General features: G+C 38.7%; 1 protein-coding gene across 4 annotated transcripts; it reads right to left on the bottom strand.

The window, feature by feature from the left end:
* Window positions 1-1,331: 1,331 nt before the first annotated feature.
* MDM1 (Mdm1 nuclear protein) lies at window positions 1,332-23,103 on the bottom strand. Of its 4 annotated transcripts, none has more exons than XM_077178842.1 (15): window positions 22,828-23,101; window positions 21,787-21,892; window positions 20,290-20,642; window positions 19,369-19,485; window positions 17,510-17,653; window positions 15,814-15,947; window positions 13,610-13,709; window positions 10,472-10,510; window positions 9,931-10,106; window positions 9,277-9,558; window positions 7,388-7,533; window positions 7,167-7,267; window positions 6,022-6,262; window positions 4,889-4,957; window positions 1,332-2,674 (listed from the first exon to the last, which is right to left on the bottom strand). In XM_077178842.1, exons 1-15 carry the CDS (start codon window positions 22,981-22,983, stop codon window positions 2,568-2,570), a joined length of 2,271 nt encoding a protein of 756 aa, XP_077034957.1. In that variant the 5' UTR covers window positions 22,984-23,101; the 3' UTR covers window positions 1,332-2,567. The 4 variants fall into 4 exon arrangements, with proteins under 4 accessions (XP_077034957.1, XP_054487880.2, XP_077034959.1 ...); XM_054631905.2 differs by lacking the exon at window positions 22,828-23,101 and adding an exon at window positions 22,364-22,521; XM_077178844.1 differs by lacking the exon at window positions 10,472-10,510 and having other exon boundaries at window positions 22,828-23,103.
* Window positions 23,104-23,341: the final 238 nt, after the last annotated feature.

Here is a 23,341-nt window from a genome sequence, read left to right as displayed (position 1 = left end):
GTTCAGCTTGCTTGAAAGCACAACAGGAAATATGTTTGAAGGCTGGTCTGAAATATTTAGAAAAACCAAAATTCCTCTTGAACATAAAGAATTTTACATCTACTTTGAAGACCACAGCACACATTTCAGAAGCTTTGCACTAGTGTAACTCAAAACCAGGTATTTTGTCTACACTTCCCTTTGAAAACCTCTGTCCAGAAATAATTCAATTAGATTATTTCAGGCACATACTAGAAGTTGTTTAGATGGGAAATAATGTCCAGTGATGTGTGAGACACCATGAACTTTCATTCCAACATCTAAATTGGTGTGTACCCCTATGCAACAAAAATGTGTCCCCCCTTTACCATAGCTATTCTCTGCCTGGCAGAAATCAATACACATGAGCCATACTGCACACATCTGACAAACTGAGCTGCCTCAGATGTACCAGACTCACCTGTGCCACCACAGACAACACTGTAAGCAACACTGGCACATATGGTGTTATAGTATCTGCCACTTACAGGCCTCAAAATCAGACCTGCACAAAAACTCTTGACAGAGCTGTCAGACAGCCAGGAAAACTAGGCAAACATGGAAAAAACAAAGAAAGAGGACATAGTTCATAAAAGTCAATTAACAGGTATCACAGAGAAATAACAGATGATGAGAGCTCTTGGCCAGGAAAACAAGGAGAACATGGTGATATGAATAATGTAGATAGGTACTTCAAAATCAATGCACCCACATCACAGTAACATATCATCGTGAAAAAAAAAATATTTCCCCTTTTAGCCATTAAGTTTTCCAATATAAAACGATCATTTTAGAGGAAAAATGGAAATTTTCATCAATGCTGTTGCACATTCTCCCTTTCAGTAGAAATTTTATGATCAATTATAACTTACACATTAAGTGAACACCACAGAACAATCCCAGAAGCCCTTGAGATAAAATAAAATACCTTGATTTGTTTCAAACAAGTCCACTGGTAGGAAGCCCCTGTAACATACAATTTCTGGAAGAAGCAAACACCCTTTTCTAATATCATCAGTACTGGACAGCACTAATTCACTTGCTCTTTAAATAATTTATTGGGGACTGACCCTTTGGGCATTGCAGCCTTTCCAGCATGTGTAACACCCATCTGCTGCAAGTCACCATTTAGAATACCTGTAGCCAGTTCTGATTTCTAGGGTCAACATATCTAGCTTCAATAAATTACTCTTTCTGAAGATCAGCTCTGAGGTAACGTCTTTCTTAAGTCTGCAGATATTTGAGCTGAACAGGTGAAACAGAGAACAGAGAAGTGCCAATGTAATAGGCTCTGCCAAATTATCCAGCATGACTTAAATAGAAACAAAGCAAACAACCATTTTTATTTTCAGTAATATGCATACATAATTACATACAAAATCAAAATGCAATCAAGTGTGTACAAATTTCAAATTGTTCTTGTACAAAATTTTCAAATAAAGTAGTATTAAAACCTGAAGCCACACAGAGAACTAAACTGCTTGCTAGCCACATATTTCCTCTACTTCATTTATCTTGTCTGCATCACTTGGAAAGATAAAATGAGCTGTCAGCATAAATCACAGACACTTTTCACTGTAACAATCATAATGCAACATGTAACAATCATAATGTAACAATCATAATCAGTCTCCTCAAAACAGGAAACTAAGATAAGAGGTAATTAAAATATAAAAGTCAAGGAAAAAAAACATTCTTTTGAGTTTACTTGAAGAGATCACTAGTCCTAAATACCTGAGTTTGAAGTGGAACTGGGGAACACCACTGGTTAAGGTGGCTGAATTTGCTTTTTCTAGAGAAGCTGAAATTAACATGGCTCTTAGTTGACGAGACAAGCATTCATATTAGTATAGCTGACAAATTGCAGTATTGTACACTCTTAACTCTGACAGTCATCCTGGCCAAAAACCTGTGGACAGTGAACAAACCATAATGCTTCGCTTTTCTTAAACTCCTGTGTGTTCTACAGTTAATGACAATCTATGTAAGTGTCATTAAGAAATTAGAATTTTTTGGTAAAAGGTTAACAGTAGTAAGTAGTAAAAGTAACTCTTTGTTACAGCACTGTGTTATGCTGACAATTCATACAGTAACATAAATGCATATACCACAGCTGCCCTTAAGATAACTTGATAAAATAAAGGAACTGAGATATTTGATGAACGATGGTGTTGCCCCTAAATACTGGTCCAGGTCATACTGCATGACTGCAGCAAATACCTTGAAAAGTCACACACAGGTTCCGTAAAAAAATAATTATCTCAGTGTCAAAAGGTGGCATGGCACTGTAAAAAAAAGCCTCACAAGGCTGTTGTAACAGAGTGAATTAAGACCTCACTCTCAGATATAAAGAACATTAATTTTCAACAACACCAGTTTAAATACTTAATTTTCAATTGGGATGCCAGGTCCTAAAACTTGAGCCGTATCAATGGTAAGTGAAAGGATGCTGTGTGAAACCAACAATCACAATTTTTTAAAATGTACACTACAAGCTATACAAAATAAATCATTTTACTGAATAGTTTCTATACAACAGGAAGGAGAGACTATGCCTTGCCCCAGAAATCCTTCCTCTTCTGAGCTCGTTCCAGGATCTGAGAAGCAAGAGAACTAGATGCTGCTGAGCGAGCAGAAATCTGAGACAGCCTGTCATCTGTGGTAACGCAAGGGAAAAAGTAAATAGGAAGATTAAACATACATATTCAAACACAGCTGACATTTTTTTTGAATATTTTTTATGCCCTCTTTCACAATGGATGCTAAAATAGTACCACAATACACTTCAATTCAATTACTTGGCAACTGACACGCTGGAGAAGAGACTCACAAGGAAGCCTCTAGTATGTTAGGTAAGTTTAAGAGAGTTACGTGCCCACCTCTTGAGAAACTCCAGAATGAGACCCCTCTGTTCACCTGGGAATTGCCCAATTCTCCAAGCCACCTTGATCTTTACTCTCCTGAGTCAGAAGACCTCAGGAATTGTTCCTCTACCACTGAAATCTATATAGATTACACTCTGGTAATGACATATTCTTGAAAGCAATCCACTGCTTCAAGCAAAGCAGACAACCTTAGAATAATATGACTAAAATATCAGAACCCATGCTGCTAAGAAGAGCCCTTCTGCGCCAAATCCAGCTAGTGTGCCAAAAGCTGTTAAAAGGAACATGTCTTCTGAAGAAAACAGAAGTTTACCACAAAGACAAGAAGAAGCAGGCTTTAGAAATATACTTTTGGAGGGTCTTCCTTTGGAATACAGGGTCCATTCCACACACAGTAAAACTCCTAACACTAATCAGTCTTGATGTTGCTCGCCTGATAAAGCACATTATAATTCTTCAACAGCATTATTAAAATGTTGCTACAGGTCTGTCAAGATGGCCTCTATGAAAAATGACCCTAATTACACACATTCTCCTGCACTGGATTAGAAAGAACTGTATCACTAGCCACCAGACGTGTCACCAACAAAAAAAAATCCAGGGAGAAATTCCTCAACTCAATCCAAACAGCACCAATATTCTGTCAGTGTTTGAAATAACTTTTCAGCAGAGTTTCTAAATTCTTAAAATACAGTGAACCTAACAGCCTGTAACAGGATCACACACTATGTATAACAACTATATTCCCACGTATAAGAAAACTGCAAACTGCACTTCTGCAAACCGACATGTCATTGGAATAACTCCCAAGTTTGTACCTGAACAAATATGGGCATACAAAGTATCTGGGAGCTGGCACATTTCACCTGTTTCTGCAAGTTCATACAGTACCATTCAGCTCACAGGGAAAAATAAAAAAGAAACAGCAGCTACAGCATTTAAGCTGTGGGCAGCAATCTGTGTGCAGCAAGCTGCAGAGTACTACAGGATTTTGCATGTTTTATGCAGTTGCACAGAAGCTTGGCTGAGCCATCTGCACCACCCACATATTTTGCAGCCAACTGCAATGAGTAAAACAGAGAATCAGCCTGAATCTTGGTTAAAACCCAAGGAGCAAAGAAGCGCCAAGGGGTACAAAAATAAGCTTTTGGTGGTATAACTATAAATAAACTGCAATCAGATTCAGATATAAACCTGCTCTGCCATAGTCTGAGCTGAACCAAACCAGGTGATTGCAACTAGCACAGCACCACACCAGGCTCAACTGCAGACACCACACTAAGAAAAAGTGTATGGCAGATACAGTGCCTTTGGTTGACTCATGCTACTGAAAGAGTTTATTTGTGTCTGCCCACAAAAAGGCCAAGAAGATGCAGCTGCATAATGGCTGCTCTCGTAGATTAACTTTAAAATAAACATTAAAAAAAAGCCCAAAACACCAATCAGAATAGCAGCATGCCATAAGCACCCCTAACACACTGAGCAGAGGACAGGTGGGAAAATTAAAGTCAAGAGGGATCATTTCATGTTGCACATCTGGGGCTAAAGTCTCAGATGCAAAACCTTTATCCTGAAGTTTGTGCTACCTTAAGTTGCAACCAAAGTTACTCCAGCTGCAATTTGGGCCGTGTTGCAGTTTCTCTTGGTCGCTATCAACACAAAAGCTTAAAAATGTGTGGGCAGGAAACAATTTAAGGTATGGAACTAACCAACCTACAGTAACCATACCGAGAGCCACAATGGTCTGCTAATTTTCAGCCACATTTAATGGTTTAATCATATTCCCTAAACCTTCATATTCCTATTTCAGATTACTAGGTTGAATATGTTCAAATTATGTTGATAAAAATACACTACAGCTATTCAGGCAAGCACATAAACCAGCATTACTTACTGCATTCAGAAACATCTCACATTAATGCAGAAGTTAAAATTTATTTAGGCTACATACATGATTTACAATAATACTTTGGGACAAGAAATACCTTCATCATTACGGTTTCTTTCCCGAAGGGGCAATTGGAAAGTTCTCGCTTTTGGATTGCCAAGATTCCCTAGGACAAAAAGTCAAAAGGCACAGTTTTGAATAATTTCAAAACAGACCAAAGATAATATTTAATTTTAGACCATCTAAAAATTTTGTAACATTATTTCCAAAACAAGAGTCTTATAAATAGCCCACAGGAAAATTCTACCAGACTCCTTACCCTAAGATGAGGTAAAATAATCTTGCTCCACTGCATTCTTCTCAAGACACCATTCTTTGGTACATGCTACAAGTCACTTAATGAACTGCACTCAAGGTGCAGAACTAGAAACCAGCAAATTTTAACCTTTCTGAGGAAATTATCTGCATTTCACCTTCCTGCTTAACTTGACAACTGCATGTTCTGTTCTAGAATAGAAATACTTCTTTTAGCTAATCTCTGTAATCAAAAGTCCAAGCATTGTGGGACCTGAAGCAGCTGTGGGAAATCTTACTAGAATGGAGACTAAGAGGACAAGAAGTCTTTTCTTTATCAAATTTACATCCCCAGTACTCTTAAACATTGTTAAACACTTTTGAAATGCTTCAGTACAAATCCCTCCTCAGCCAAGAAAAGGTTTTTCTCAATATCCAATAAACCTTATAGACATAGTTTTCTAGTTTCCTTATCCTGCAGGAATAATTTTAAGCAGCTTACCTCTCAGAAATCCACTATTTTTCCAAAATAATACTACATCATAGAGGTCCCACTTACACACTGCAGTTAGCAATTGCAGCTGGAAGAGTGTCACACCATCCAGTTGCAGCTTAAATATTAAAATTTAGAGCTGTTCATGCTAAACCAAATTATTCTCATGAGTAGTATTTATTGAAATTAATAAAGCAAAATCAGACAACAAACTGATCACTGTAATACAGTGATATCAGTGGAATCTGAAACTAAGATGGATGTTGTACACATTTCCTCAGCAAGACTAACAAACCATATAGTTAAAAAGCTTTTGTTTTTAAACAGCACAATCTTTGTAGATACTGTAAGGCAGCAAGCTCAGCACCTCTTGGCCTAAGCACTGCACAGTAGTCACTTACATCCTGCATCAGTCTAACACAGACTTAATAAACAAAACCCACCATTATGCTGGAATTCTGGATCCTTAAGAGTCCCTTGAATACGATGAGAGGGACTCCAGCAAGGCACAGAGCAGCTTTTTGCTGACTTTGACTGCTCTTGATGGGCTGAAGCAAGAGAAACTTGTTCATCAGCAACCCTTTTATGAGGCCACTGATCCTGCCTAAGTGGCAGAGGATCCACAGTTCCCAGCCCAGCAGGTGCAGAGTTAAAGAGTGAAGTGGCTTCCATTTTCACATCAGGCTAAAAAAGTAATAGAAAGAAAAAAAAAGGAAGGATCATAAAAAGCACAAAACCACAACATCTCATATACAGTCTCCAAGTACAGACTCTCACATATGCAGCAAATGTTGACTGTACAATTTTATACTTCTCATGCAAGTACTAAAAGAAAAAGTATTCCAAGCTTGTGAGTGTAAAGAAAATCTGTTCCTAATAAAAAGTATTTAACATGGACTGAAAGTAATCTAATCAGATCAAACCAAGAGCTTATTTTCTAAAAGTGTGATTTTTTAGATTTTACATAATCAACTCATGCAATTGTCCTGCTTCTGTCACAGAACTTACTGCAGAGGATGTATGCAGTCAAATGGTAGATCTCTTTGTACAACACAGTGCAAGCACAACTTGACAAACAACTACCAAAATTTTGAGAATAACTACTCCTAAATGTTTCTATTTTTCTTTAAGTAACTACCAAAGCTGCAAGTAAAGTAAAAGCAGCACAGAAGTAATGGAAAAGTGAAACTATTATGGCACATTAACCTACCTTTTAACTAAGCACCCCTCTCCCTCTTGAATTTCTTCCAACTCAAGCAATCTGGAGTTGTGCCATATATCAATGGCTACAGTAACATTAAGGGAAAATTCTACTGGCAACTTTTTTATTTTTCTGTAAATGGATCCTGTGCATTTAGCCAAAGAGGCCAAAATGAAACATATCTAATCTCACTCCAGTAGTCTCAACTCATTTGTTTGACACCCCAAAAAACCCTAAGTATTCAGACATGCCTTTTTTAGTCACAGATACTGACAATTTTAAGACAGCAACTAACAACTAAAGAAAAAGATTTCTTAAATAAATTATTAATTATTGCTTTAAAAGAGCACTTAAAATTCATCATGGTAAGTCTGTTTTCTGGCTCACCTGGAAGGACTCTTTTTTTGTAGGGTTTGCTGCTAAGTTTTGCCTTCTCTGAGGTGAAGATGAAGACTTGAACTTAGGAGCAGATGCTAGAACAGTACCTCCTATTGTATTGGAAAAGATGAAAAATGCCTTATTTCATTAAGTAACATAATAAATTAATTCAATTATGTACTTTTTCTTTAGTTCTTGAAACATTGCATTGCATTTACAAGTGTTTTTACCAACAGCTGGGGTAGTGTGATTATGATGAGTCCTCGGGGCTCCTGCAAGAGCTCTCAGCTTCAGAGTGGGGTGCTTGCTGCCTTTCCTTGAGGATACAGAAGAATCTGACACAGCTGCAGAAGTGTTCAATACTAAGGCATTCTCACTGAAAAAAAAAAAAAGAGTAATGATTAAAGGATTAGCTAAGGAAGGACTCAGGAGTCTTGCACTCAAGCTTTGTTTCCAATCCATTCCTACAATGAAGCCCAAGGCAAGACAGTTAAGGCCTTAACACCCCAACAGCCTGTAGCTAAAACATTCACTTGCCAAGGGGAGTCCTGGATTCCAGCTCTTAAGCCTCAATTTCTGTATTTTGAACAATCTCAAGCTATATATCCAGGCTCTCTTTGTCCTGAAAAACCCTGAGCATACTGCTGCACAATACAGAGGCTCAGTAGCAGGGCTGGAAAACTTTGAACCCAGAAAAACTTTGAACATGATTGCTGCCTAAGAGGTGGGAGTGTGGGTTTGACATCCTTCAGTCAATGTGGTGGAACTGAAGCCAAATATCCCAAATTTCTGTAATGGTTATAGCCCCTAGGTGATTAGACACACATCATCATATGATGTAAATATATATATCATACATTATATATGTATATATAATACACATCAGCACTACCACTTCAGTCCTCTGCCTCCACGTGCATTTCAAAAGGAGGTGGCAGCATATCCACAAACCTGATTCTATCAGTACATGATAGACACATCTAGGCAAAGAATTCCTCATTTCTAGCTCTCAAGAAGGTGTAACATGCAAGAATTAAACTGCTCTGCATGGCTGAGTCCAGTGCACATCTCAGAACACACATAACAAGATGACAGAAAATGGACAATGTCAATCAGAGACATCTATGAACTAGACTATTTCTAGAATTAAATAGAAACTTAGAAAGGTTTCTAGGTGATGGTTTTGAAAGCCTGCATTTAATATCTGTTCAAGTCTAACATCTCAATTTTTTTTTGTTTGAATACATGGTATTACTCCAAATGGAGACAATTACAATTTCTTATCTTTGATTAGTGCTGCAACACCAAAGAAAAAATGCAATGAGGAATACAAAATGTGTAGCTGAAATGGCTACAAGGGTCAAAGCTATTCAGAATTATATGTCCATCAAACTAAAATACTGTTCTACAAAAAAAGCTATGCAAAATTTGCACAGTAAAAAGCCAGTGACTTCTGAAACTAGATACAATTTGGATCTCTCAAATGTCAAATACTGTACTATGCACATGCTGAGCTGATCTCCCAATGTTTGGGCACATTTTTCCCACCGCTTAGTAACATAACCACCAGTGATTACTGGATATTAGTTATTTTTTTTCTCCCAAGTCCTTAATCTTTGTCCATGAAATTTTTAAGAAAAACAGATGCCTAAGTACAGTATTAGCATGTATCCTGTCCTATCAAATTCTACACTGTCAACTTGAAACAAATCATGAACTTTAATTTTCACTGAACTTGGCTGCTGTGTAATGAACAGTCTGTTCTAAGAGGCCCATACTGCATATTTCATAGCTTTGGAGAAAACCATTAGAATCATTCATGATTTTAGAAACTTCTGTCTTGCAAGTTAGAAATACAGTATTTTTAATCATAGGTCCACTTCCCTCAACCAGCTCAGTGTCTTAAACCTTCTCATTCCTTATCGTACTGTTCAAAACAGAAATACTACCACACCAACTTACACTTTAACACAAAAACTATTTAACCTACAAACATAGGTATATATATATATATATGTGTGTGTGTGTGTATACATACATGTGTGTATATATATACACACACACACACATATATATATATACATATATATATATACATCAAAAAACCATTCAGTTTTACCCTTCAGTTTTCTTATCTTCTTTAGCATCCTTATTGTTTTCTTCTAATTGCTGGGCCATGACTGCAGCCTGTTCATCTGACTTTTCTTCCTCTTTCTCTTCTGTTAATTGTTGATCTTCCCTTTCTTCAGTACCTTCTTGTTCATCCCAAACTAAACGTCTTTTGACTGGAACAGTTAAAGCATCTGACATGTTTTTCTTTGTGCTGTCCTGATGAGCTTGTTCTCTGGAGTCAGGTTGCTGTAGCACTTCAGGGCTTTCTGCAGCCTCTTTTTCAGAAACACTGGGTAAGAAAGAACACAGCATTTTGTACCTCTGATTTGCACAATACACGTGTCTGTACAGAACATATTCATCCAGTTCAGTTCTTTGCAAGAACAACAGCTCAGACATTTAAAACTAGTATGGTTGACATGATGAATGGTTAAATTGCCACTGCAGTTTTATTTGATGCTTAAGCACATCCCGTTTTCAAACTAGATTTTATGAAGACTCTTTCCAAAAATGCAGTGTAAATTAGGGCTGTATTTTCAATTTAAACAGCAAATTAGATTATGAGAAGTACTCAAAAAACAACTACTTCCATACAAGCCTATATTCAGCATTTTGCTCAGTTTCAAAGCTGCAGAATAACAGGCAGGAATGACAACCTTACCCAGCAAGATCTAGAGCTCTGATGTTGTTGCTGATTCCTTCTTCTGAACTGGAAGTTGAGGATACATCCCAAAGACTGTTATAATCAGACAGGATCTGATTGAAATGGTATCGGGAGAAGTGTGTTCCCTCTACTCGTTGCCTGTAAGCCTTTGCTCTTTCTCGAAGCTCTCTCACCTAGACATCAAGGTTCTGTAAGTTTCACAGCTGTTTAAACTTCACTATTAGGCTACTATAAATATTTGCATTAGCTACTGGCAGCTAGGAGAGAAAAGCAAATTATAATACATAATACAGGGCCAGCCACAGCACAAACATTGCATTGCATGCCACAGTACATGTAAGAAGAGGAAAGCAAATATAATATATTCAGTAAGCATGTTTGAGCCATGAAGTCAAAGCGAAATTGGCAATTATTCATTCCAAAAGCACAAAAATTTATGCAGTAACTATGAATAAGTTTAGTGCTGGATTCTAGTTTTTCCATCAGTGCTCAGACACAGTGCTCCAAACACTGAAAGAGTAACTTGGATGCAACCAACCTCCATATACCACATGGAATTTAGGGTGTTTTGAGATGCCTAAAGAGAAGAATAGAGAGTTATTTTTCAATTTCTTACTTTTCCTCTCAACACTCAAGAGTGATATTGTTATTATCACCTTTGTAACTTTACTTCAGTCTAAGAAAGAAGCTAAATACTAAAAATCTGCCAACATAGCTCTATGCTGCCTCCCTGAGATTCAAAAAAAGCTCTCTAACAAATAAAGTCTGCACGGGAATTCCACCAGTTTTTTGCCAAGCTTGAGGAAGTTAATTTAGATTTATAAATATCAACACTCAAAAATACATTCCCCACTAACTTATAATAAATTCAAATCAATAGACCTGTGTGTGTATGTGTAATACTGAGTTTGTATGCTGCAAACACTACAATTGTCTCTAGCTACATAAACATTAGTGAAAAGTTAAGATTAATACAAGAATTCTGGGTGCTATTGTATGCAAGACATAGCATCAACATTATTCCTTCTAGGCTATCAGTAACTGCAAGAATGAGATACAAAACTGTTCAGGTGTCAGTTTTACTCCAAAACAGTAAAAATGATAACCCCCCTCTTCAAACAGTATACAACATCATTTTTACAGTTAAGACCATTTAAACACTCGCTGTCTTGTGTCCTTCACCCAAACACAATTAAAGTGCAGGGAGAAAAAGCAAAACCAAGAAGCTTATGTTTAAATTATTAAAAACAATTTTGTGATATTGTGTGAATTCTGACTTACTAAAAATGGTCCACAAGAAATAAGTATTTGTCAAAGAGCAGAAAAGTAATACTAACATTTCCTCTACTACATTTTCACAGCTTTTCTTTTTTATTCTTTCTTCATGATAGATTTCACTTCATTCCTCCTGCAAGGAATAGAGTTAGTGGGCTAAACTCAGCTAATCCCACTAAAAGTAACTGGATGCAGCAGATGGATATCCAGCTAACAGCCCACAATTTGACCCACTAAACTTCCAAAGAATAGCCCATTAAAAAGATACGCTTGTCGTTTTCAGAGAATTTGAAGTTTGATGTGCAAGTGATTTACTGGATTACTCACTTGAACTAGAAGAATAAAAAATTAATTATGATAGCCAGAACAGAAGGAATGTAAATCCAGAGCAACAGGGTACTGCAGGAGGAGGAAGAATACTAAGTCTCCTGTGAATTGTGAAGAAGTACAAAGGACAACCATCTCCTTCAGCATCTCAGCAGGCAGCATTGACTCAGCAGGACACAGGCCCTAGGGAGTCCAACTGCAATTACGAATTGCTCACATTAATTTTTCAAAAGCATAATTAGAAAAGACTTTTTTTTGGTCAACTGCTGAAAAGCACACTTAATAATAAATTGCAGAGAAGCAGCCTACAAATAATCACTATGGCTAAGGTCACACCAGGATTCCATAATGGCATTTGCCTGTTTGGACTCAGAACTCCAGAAAGCCTGCTTTGGACAGAAAGTCACCCACATGCCAAGCAACTTCTTTCTAGTTTCCTGCAAATCCTTTTCAGCAAGAAAATCTCTGTGGAAAAGTCTGATGCACTCCAAACATATCTTGACAGTGTGGGAAATCCTTGATTTTTCATACACTCTAATTAAATGCCACATGTAAAGTTGACCATCCATCTTCCACTTGCAGTCTCCTCATTCTTTCCCTCAACTGTACTGCAGTGACTCCTCCCAGCTGACTGTGCCACACCATATCCCAAGGCTCACCCTTTAGTTGCCTACCACTCAATTGCTCTTAAAGCTGAGCACTGCTCCTTATTGGTTTGAATCTTTCATGATGCAACATCAAAAAATTACAGTATTATATGCCAGAAAAATGACATAATATTCTACAGAAATATTCACTATACCACTTAGGCTGCGTGCAATAGTTCATAAAATTTTGCAATCTTAGTTACAGTAAATCTGATGCATATATCAATGCATATAAAAATTAAAATATTGCTTCTTTTCAGTCCTTTAACATCCTCTTGAGGCTATTTACAAAGAATGGATTGTCTCATGCACGCATACATAAACTCAGATTATGCATCATCCCATACTTTAATATACTTTAAATATTGAGATCTATTTCTCATTTCTCTGTATATATTCTGAAATTCTTTCTTTTTGCTAAAAGCAAAATTACTTGCTATATTAAATCTAGCAAGAAAACACAGAACTGAAAGCTACCAGACTACTCCTGCAATTCTCAGATAACCTTATTTTCAAAGAGAACCTATATTCTCAAAGCCCAGCACCCTAGAACCATTTCCTCCAGTTCCACCTTCCACATCACCGTGGTCCGAAGTGATGAAGAAATTCACATTTCCAAGTATTTGCCACACAGGTGCCCTACAAAGGCTCCCTCTATCAGCTCACAAAGGCTCCTCTATCTTCTCTATTAGGAGAAGACTACGTCAATTCAGTGAAATCAGAGTTGCAGAGCTAGCTCTAGCAGTTTCTTAGCACACTATTAATGGTTTTGATTTCCTTGACTAACTCAGGAATCACACTTAATAATGCTAAGAAATGTTATGGTCTTGAAGCTACTCAGCATTTTCACAACTCTGTCAGATGACTTCATGTACAGTATAATATGGATTGCAGTTTCTGAATAAACGACAAGAAAATACACAGACTGAAACTTGCAAGAAAAGTTCTCTATTTTATGTTGTGTATGACAGAATTCAGTGGATTGCATTTAATGGATTCAGGCATGGTAAGCTACCAAACTGAGCCTGACCATAAAGCCAACCTAGGCTGATACATTTTGGTTGGAATCTCCTATCATTCAACCCCATATTTTGAACACTTCTGCTTATTACAACTGGGCTGAACATCAAGAATAACATTACCTGTCACAAGAGACTGTCCTGAATGAACCTGTACAGGAAACAAAATTTCTCCCTCACTTTGGACACATTAATAATTGTTTTAGTCTCATAATCTCTTTTCTTTTTCCTATGTATTATACTGACTTGTCAGAATCTAATTGTCTTTGCATACTCACCTTTGGGAGCTTGAGTCATGAGCACTACAATCTCAAAGCTGTATCTTATAAATAACACAATTCAAAGTTTTGCATCTAAAAATCAAACTACAAAGCATACTCGGGCTTCAGATTTTCTAAGAATACTAACCTGGTTGTGAGCTTTATTCTTAATACGAGACCAAACTCCGTCTTTGTAGAAATACTGGGCTGGAGACAAAAATTTTGACCTATATTCAGTGTTCATCTTCCTAAGAAATCAAGAATGAGGAGAAAAAAAAAGAGTAAAGTTTGATATCCAAAATACTCTTTAAGAGCACTTTTAAAGTTACTCAACAAGCATAAATATACTTGCACCTAAATGCCAGTGAGCCACAAAAAACACAGGCACAAACAAGAACTCAAACCAACACAACGAGGAAAGCTGTGAAAAATACTCATTCACAGTTGGCGGTCCTTCAAGTACTTACTCCTACTGCTTTTTCCTTGCAACACCTCCACCAGAAGCTTTTGCCCTGACAGCCAGAACATAATACACACATCAGCCTCAATTTCTTCAATGCAAAGTGTGGAACCTTGATTTAAGTCACTGATGAAGGTACATTTAAGTAAAAATGCATGGTTTGGCATTAATGTGTCTGAGACATTTCCTTCTATGAACTCCATTTTAAAGGCTCACTGCATATGGGTGGGGTGAGCTGCTGGAAACATCTGACTGCCAGAACACTGGTCAGAATAATTCATCTACGTCCTACTGGCTTTGATCTTCAAAAGGCCTCAGTACTTGAAAAGATGGGTTCATTTTTCCCTTCTGCCACACACATACAAACACAGAAAAATTAACATCATGTAAACTATAGGAGGCAGCAAGTAGTACTTCGAGTCCTTAAGCACTGAACTGTGGATGTATCAGCTTAAAGCTAAAGATATTTTTGGATTTAATCATGCTTCAGAACATTACCAACTTAATTTTTATATATACAGCACGGGGTGGAAAAGCCCTATTTTTCAATCCTTCTTCAGAAATAGGTCATAAAAGTCTGAAGTCAGAGAATAAAATGAATGTAAAAAGAAAACTACGAAGGTCAAAAAACCCTTTATATTCAAAATTTCTCTCAATATGTCTTTTTCTTTAAAACTGACAGAAATCCTTCACTTTTGGTTGCCAAACCAATGGACTAGCACAAAAAACACAATACTGTTGAACCTGATCCCAGTCATTCTGCTGCAAAAGCAGTCCATGCATTGCAACACAGCTTGCATACAAGTAACAATCCTGTCTGCATATTGGGAACTTGAGCTATTTGCCCAGTGATTTTTAAGAGAATTTTGTCTTGTGCTACTACACTGCAGGCATAAGAGGCAGAAATTTGCCTTTAGATGAAAAGAGCCCCAGCAAATGATCAAGAATTTTTTGCACATTACTCACTGCAAAATTGACTACAATCTACTGCAAAGAGTATGAAAACCAAGTAGTTAAAGGTTTTAGCTATACCACATCCTCTCCCTTTTCCATAAACCAATTTTATTTCATAGAATTTTGGGTGATCATTTTGTAATCAAATCCCAATATCCACCAGCATTTAGGCAGGTAAGTCTCCCCTCCCATCTTCAATTTAATGCCTTAACACTGCCACAAAGAATGAAAGCAATTGCTGGGGCATACATTAAGCACAAAGACAGGAGAGATGGAATAATCTATGCATTTTAAAGCCTACTTCTTGGTTTTTATTGCTCTTGACATATCTCGGATGTGTATGAAATGGAAATACAAGTTCAATTTTTGCAATGTAGGCCATGTGGCAAAAATAAAAAGATACTCTGATAGCACTCAATAACATACAATTTCACTTCATTTTCATGCTTGCCAGATTACTCGAAAAAGGACAGATTTCTTTCATTTACCTTGTGTGTTTGCTTTTGTTACTCAGGCACACAAGCCTTTACAGACCAGAATAAGCAGACATCAAGTACAATCACCACAGTTTTAAGGTGTGGAGTGGGCACAATAGATAAAGTAGTTTGAAAGGTGACTTCCAAAGCACCAGTTGAAAGTTAAGCAGCAGCACTGCCCTGATTCTATTTCACTCATGTTTTCATTACTACTACTGTTATTGCATCACAAGGTTCAACTGAACAGGAGTGAACAAAGCTTCCACTTTGCTGCCCAGAGAAGAGGATGGAAATTAAAATCAGGTTTAGATGTACCCACAAGCAGCTCAATCTCAGTGCTGCAAGGAGCATCTGGCCCTGCAACTGCAGCATGGTGTGGTTAAAGGTCCATAGTCCATTATCCTAAACACTGGGCCACTGTACACCTAATCACTAGTCTAGGTTTTCCTATTTTATACATACCCACGACTTGTATGTAAAGTGAGGGGCTTTGGACTGATATGTTGCTTATTATTTTGTTTAGGATGTTTCTGTTCTGATTTCCCTTGTTTTGCTGCATCTTCTGCTGGTTTTTGAAACGGTTCTTCCCTCTTACTCTAAGGCAAAGATAATTTTAAAAATACCACATTAGCTAACAATCTGAAAACCCTCATATTTCTTTTGACATCAAGCACTTGCAAACAATTAATTTTCGTGTTAGCTGTTTTGAATATTTAATACAAACAAGAATACCACATTCTTTTTTAAGATAAAAATAAATTAGCAAAATGCCAAAGTTAAGATTGAGTGCAACATTCTGCTAACTAGATGATCCATTTTGACCACTTTACAGAATTACTTCAACATGAAACACAGAAATAAAATAATGCAATATCTACACATTCTAACCTGAGTCCAAAAGGTAAACTTTAAAATATTTATTTTGTTTTATAAATGTTTAGATTGATTTGCTTGGGTTTTACACCAAAGATTTTTTTTCCTGATTATTTCATTCTTTCAGAAATGCAATGCATGACTTCCAATTATGCTAGAGATCTTCACAGATATTGTTCAAATTCAAATAAAAAAAAAATTTGAAACCCACCAAAATCCCCCAAAACCTTTTCAAGATACTGATCAGAGATGAGGTATTGCTATAAACAACAAGTTTTTAGGCATTTTCACAAAAATTCCCTTCTCATGACTCCTCTTGCTTCATTTATTAGCTGTTCTTGAAAAATGACCTGAAATTCCAGTATTAAAACCAGATAAATGCTTCCTGAAAGCCTCAGGCTTTTCAAGCTTTTTTCATATTTACTAAGAAGGAAAAGGGGACATAAAATTTCTCACCCCCAGATGGGATTTAAAGAACTGGGCAGATCTGAGTTTCAAATGATAAAGCCTCCAAGCCAACAATCCCCTCAGGAGTACCAATGGCTTAGTTTAAGCCAAGGCACTGCATGCTAAGTACACCTTTAGCCCAGCAGTGGTCCTCATGAACACCTTGTCTCACAATGGCCCTTTCTGTTCTGTCAGCAATAGAGATGGGTGGTGAGGAGACTCAGATTAACTGGGAGCACCACACAGCTGGTACAACCCAGGCCAGAAGATTCCTAAAAAAGCAGAATGACAGCTTTTTGGAACAGGTCATAAGGGAGCTGACTCAGAAAGGCAAAAAAAGGAAGATGTATGCCCAGTGGAAGCAAAGTCAGCTGACATGGAAAGAATACAGAGATACTGCTTGCCACTGTGAGGAGAAAAATCACTATCTCTGATTTATGAAATTTAAAAGTTCCAGACCTCCCATCTAGCCCTACTGCACACCAAGATACAACAACAGTATCAATCAGAGTATAAATCAGAGATTTAGATTGCAGAAACTATCCTAACTACTAAAAATAAAGCGTCAATTTTGAACAACAACAAAAAGTAAAATCACTTCAAAACTCAAAAACTTAAAACTAAAAAAAATGCTCTATAGAGGACCCACTACAGAGCCCCCAAAGAGCAGAGCTGTACAGAACTCTTTGGTCTCATACAGCAAAACCACTACTGAGTCCAGTGTCACTAGCAACACTAAATAATTTCAACCTTAACCCACCCCCATACAGAACAGATCAAAACTGCAGAACTACTACTAAAGCTTTTCTTTCTGGGAAGTATTTACTTGTTAACACACCAGAAATTCTTTCTCTTCTGAACCATCTCTCTCTTGTGGACTCTTAACAGGAGGAGACCCCTTGGAATTTCTCTCATATGCAGCTTCAGAAGTAATGGCAGGAGGTTTAACTGGAGGTATGGATTTCTTTGTGTTGCAAATCAGCTGTGTGGGAGGAAGAAAACAAAACAAAGAAAAAAGTGTGATTTGTTTATCTTAAGGCTAAATTTTCAAAATCTGTTAACTTATTCACACAAATACACTCACATATGAGCAGAGAGACAGTCATCTGTAAAAATATAGCATGTGCAGACTAATGAACTTCTGGGAGAAATTAAAGAGAAATTTAAATACATTTAAAAGTGACCAAGACAGACACAGTTAAACCTGTTATCAAACACTGTTCTTACTGAAATTTACTATCAGAGGTTTTGTTTATTTGTTTATTTTCTTTTTTGTTCACCTTCAGAGCTGTATGTAGGATCATGGTTTTTTAAAGGCATGCCATAAAACCTCCATATGAGTCCTCAGTATATGTCCTGTCCATAAGTAACAGAAAACTGCTCTGAGTTTTAGAGCTGGAAACTTAGAGCTTGGGCAAATTAAAATCCACTTCTTTCCAACTAACATAGCATTATAAATCAAGGTAGAGAATTTGCCTCATATGTGGTCATGGGGTTCCAAATTTCAAGACTGTGCCATACGTGAGAGGCATACATGTTTCATAGATTTGCTATGAGAATTTAGGTCTGAATTATAACCTAACTTGGATAACTTCGATATTTTCTTCAAGAAATACAGAATCTCTTCAAGGGAAAGGGATTGTCAATGTATAATTTTTATCATTAAATTTTCCCTAGGTTCTACTTATCCACGGATGTATAGTGCCTACAGACTTATTCTCACTGCTTCTTCTTCTTCTTCTGCATTAGCTGTGGAAAAAAGTCTTTCTTCTAAAAAAAGCACAAGGCTCACAAGCATTAATAAAGAAATTATCAAACTGATTGCACACAGAATGAAATGGAATTCTCTTTGACTTTTTCCATAAGATGACTTTCTGGAAACTGCCTCTTCCTCAAAAGGTCCTTTGGCTTCTCTATAGTACTATCATGTATTTCAGTGAGTTTTCATTGGATAAGGGGCTGCTGGAAACATATCTTGCAGTAAATCCACCTGCTTGGCACTCCAACAGAAAAAGACAGGATACTGATTATCTTAGTTATCAACATTTATTGCCTCTGAAGATCTTACTGAAGAAAGAGAAGACAAATGCAGAAGTGCCTGCTTTACACTGTAGACTGACCTAAAAACTGAGTCTCCTAAGTATCCTAAGTCTCCTAAGATCCCAGTAACAGTTAACTGAAAACACAAAGCAGTCTCACACTCAGTTACTCTTTGTGGTCTCACCAGAAAAAGCAGCATTTTCAACCCTACAAAGCCCAAAAGCTCATGAAATGTATTAAAACGTCACAAGACTATCTTAAAATCAGAAACCTTCACTTTTAAATATAAGCTGTTCTCATGAAAGAATAAACACTAGAGAGACACATTTAAGGGCTTAGAAGTGTACGTGCACAGAGATGGAGACTGAGAATAAGAAATTGGGGCAAAACAGGTAAATTAATGCAAACAGAAGAACAGGAAAGAGCTAAACGTAAGGCCTAAGGAGAACAAATACTTAGGCCTGACCACAATAAAAAATCACGTGGAAACAAATACTTTTTTTTCTCTCTATAGAGAAGTGTAGCATAATTGTAACAACATTAAAGTTTGTCATTCATTCACCAAAAGAGCAAAAAAAAGGAAATCTTTTTGAAAGGTAAACTTTGCTGATACATAAAAGAAAGTATTAATTTGCTTTTTGGATTCTGTAATGTTACCTGTTCAGCTGCAAGTATTGGTGACTTTTCATTAGGATTCTTCCAGACAAACTGGCTTTGATATTCAGAATTTCTGGGGATATTTACATCTGCTGTCCTCTGAAGGGCTCTGTGAAACTGACAATGAAAAAAAAAATACAATGATGTCACGGACATCTTTTCACTAAAAATCCTTTCTTTAGTATTTTTCCCTCTGAGAAGCTAAGAGGCCTCAGAGACAGAATGTAAACAATGGTTATCTGCTGCTGTAGAATGCAACAGGTCCACCTGTGATTGGCCCATCTTGGATGTTTATAATTAATGGCCAATCAAGGACCAAGCCATCTTGGACAGAGTCCGAGAGAGCTGCCTTTGTTATCATTCTTTTCTATTCTTAGCTTAGCTAGCTTCTGAGAAAACCTTTCCATTTCTTTTTAGTATAGTTATAATGTAATATATATACATCATAAAATAATAAATCAAGACTTCTGAACATGGAGTCAACATTCTCATCTCTTCCTTCACCTGAAAACCACGGTCACACAATGAGTGTTCCCTTTCCTGCAATATTTTGCAACTTAAACATCTTTCAATACACACTTTCAAAACAATGGTTTGGGTTTTGGTTTCAAGAACAAAATGAATGAAAAGTACATTTTCTCATTATAGTCAACTACCCCAAAATCTACATATTACTGGCTAAATCCTTGTTAAATTGAAATCAGCAGTGATGACACATTCTGAAGATGCAAAGGAAGAGCAAATTCTATTGAATTAAGAAACTTACTATTCTCCCAACAAAGAAGCTACAAGAATATCAAAATACAAAACCAAGAAAAGAGTGAAACAGTTTGACAAGAGAGGCTGAGCACGGGTATGAAATTACTGTTAGTAATTTTTAGACTGGTCAATTAAAAAAAAAAAAACAACATATTCCCTTACCCCATTACCCATTTTTTCTGATTCCTTTTTTGGAGATGAAAATGCTTCATTTTGATTTGGTGGAGCTTCTGAGGGTGATTTCTTCATGTTGTTCTCTGCAAGGGCATGAGCTATTTCACCACCAGAATCTACCACATGTGACTGAACTTTTGGGGGGAGTCTGGGTCCTTCTGGTGTTTTAAGTTTTTCCTGATTCCCATTATCATTGTCGTGGACAGTGTGCAACTCTGCAGCTTCAGTCTCCAGCTGGTCATTCAAATCACAGTCTGCTGGCCATTCAAGGGACTTCGAAATCTGTGGATTATGGTAAGGTACTCTTCTCTTGGAAATGAATTTTGGTTCTCTAGTGATTCCTGAGAAAAAGCCATACTAGATATAACAAAAACATTCACTGAAGACATAATATCACTCTATAACAACAATAAACTGAAATCACATAACTGATTTCTAGAAAGCTTGGAGCAGTGACAGACTATGAATTACAGGCATGGCTGTGAAATTCTGTGTTCTTTCCTATCTGCAAATGACTTTCCACTAAACAGACAGGAACATGGTGCTCCAGAATCATGTTGGATTAAACCCTATATAGCAAAAATGTCCACAGGGCAACCCTGTGCAAATTGATTCTGGGAGATGAAAAACAAGAAAACTAACAGCCAGTGAAAAGAACGTGGTCAACCCTATTGCCAGTAGTCAGTTCTTAATTACAAGGCCAAAATTCAGAACACTTATTATTGTAAGAATGAATGCATTGTACTCTAATTACACAGACTGCATAGTGCAGCTGCAGTGTACAGCACCAATTTTTTTTTACTCTGCCTTGCGCCACTACAATAATTACTATTTTTTACTACTTTTTTTCAAAGCACTGCAGTTGTCATCACTTTTCAGCTTACTCTTCTTTAGCTCCCTACAGGTCTTTCAATCCAATTGCTATTTCCTTTTCCTCCTGCTTTCTATCCCCACACTTTCCTGTCATGATAATGTCTACAATCCTTAAATCCTACACTACAGTATCACAAGGCTTTTGCTGTAGTGGCTGACCTTCTCTTTCAGTTAGCTGTACCTGTCAGGCTCATAACAATTTTACTCTATCAAACTTTGCCCCAAGTTAGTCTCCCCTTAAAAATGGGATTTTATTTACTATTTCCATACATCACAAATAAAGCAATCCCACCCTCGACACATCCTTGATGAGTTAACACTGCACTTGTGTTTCATGTTTGGGTTTGAGCTTATGCTGCATGTCAGAAACCACTTTTTTTCCCAAGGTTTATATAAATAGCACTAATTGAAAAGAAAGTTTCAGCGTAGCCATAAAGAATATGGAGTTCAAAATCACACTCTATCTAAATGATGACTAAGACTATAGTTTTAATTTCATGGCAAAGTGCACAAACTGTAAACAGCACCAGTTCACTGTGGCCATGCACTCATCACAGCGAAGCTTTCCGGGCCTTGGCTGCAACCAAGGGGGCAGCTTCCAGGGGCACTCACCAAACTGATCCGACCGAAGTCCTGCCCACAAGGATTTCTGCTGTTGGGACGGGCTACAAAACTCTGGGCTCCTCCATTTGAAGTTTCTCTTGTATTCACTCAGTCCCTACAGCAAACACAGAGGAGTCTGTCAAGCCACCGGCGCACATCCCGCTCCACTGCTCCCGCCGGTAACACCTCTCCGAAGGGAGGAAAATCACCAACACGCTGCTGCAGCATGAGCTAAGCTGGCAGCCTGCTCTGCATCTTCCAAACCCACCCCCGTCGGAGAACACAAAGTATTGCTGAGAAAACCTGGAAGCATTTCATGCACCAAAAAAGTAATTTAAAATTTTAAAAAACCAAAACCACAAACATGTATCTTATGTCTTCAAGTAAACGATTTCCAGAACAAAAATAGCCTGGACCCGCTGTCACCCGACAGAAGGACAGAACTCCTTCTGCCTTTACCGGCCGGTGCCGCAGCGCAGGGCCCTTCCCTTCCCCGCTACCCCGGACCGGCCGCAGCCCCGCTCCTGCCGCCCCCTGCGCCCGGGGCCGCGCCCGCCCCGCCGGGCCCCGCTCCCGTTCGGCTCACCCTGAACCGCACGGGCATGGTGCAGCCGCGGCCACCGCACTGCCGGGGCTCGAGCCCTGCTGCCGGCCCGGCCCGAGCCCCGCTGCTGGCCCAGCCCGGCCCGGTCCGCCTCCCCTCGGCCCGCCGGGCGCCTGCGCGGCGGCCGCCCAGAGCGCGCGGGGAGGGCCCGGCCGCGCCGCTTCCCCAGCGGCCCGGGCCTGGGGGCCGTGCGGCAACCGGAGCCGCTCGCAGCGGTGCTGCCGGGGGCTGTTGGCGCCGTGGTGTCCACGTTAAAAGACTGGCCCCGGTAACGGCGCTGTGCGGCCGGGCTGTGTGTCTGGGGAAGCTCAACGGGGAGGCACCCGGGGTTAATGCATCGCAAGGCCTGTGGGATCTTGGGCGCCTGGTTACAAAAAAACCACGCATGCAGCTTTACGCTGCTACAAAAACAGCGTTTCGAGAAAGGAATAAAACAAGTTTCTTACCCTTCTGGAGCCTCTGCGATGGCGTGTCAGCTGCCGGTCCGCCTTCGCCACCCCACCCGACCTCGCCACCCGGTCAGGGGATCCTAATCCGCCTTCTTGTTCAGCTCTTCCCTCGGGGGTCGCTTCTCTGCCTGCCTTCCCCCTGCTAATCTCCATCCTGACTGGTTTTGGCTGTATCACATTAAAAAGAACGGAGAGGGTGGTAAAAGAAAAGTGCAGAGATGGACGTGCCGCCCAAGAACGGCCCGGGCGATGTGTTTACACTCCCTGTTGCCCTGGCTGCCGACCCTCCCCGTGCTCCCTGTCCCCAGCGCCTGCTCTGGCAAAGAACCGCTCTGTTCTGTTCTTGAGCGAGGGCTTTGTGGCCCCTGCCTCTCCCAGGCACAGGAGTAATGGCAGTGCCAGACCCACTCAACTCAAACAGAGTTTAGGTCCGCTGGGACCCTGTGTAACCAGCGAGCAACAATTTGTTACTGTCGATGTGGGGCAGGGGAGAGCACCGATCTGTAATGAA

This window comes from Agelaius phoeniceus, chromosome 5, assembly GCF_051311805.1.
Source record: "Agelaius phoeniceus isolate bAgePho1 chromosome 5, bAgePho1.hap1, whole genome shotgun sequence".
In the NCBI taxonomy this organism is placed as follows: Eukaryota; Metazoa; Chordata; class Aves; order Passeriformes; family Icteridae; genus Agelaius; species Agelaius phoeniceus.
Note: the sequence above shows the minus strand (reverse complement) of the source record. Positions and strands in the feature narration are given on the sequence as shown.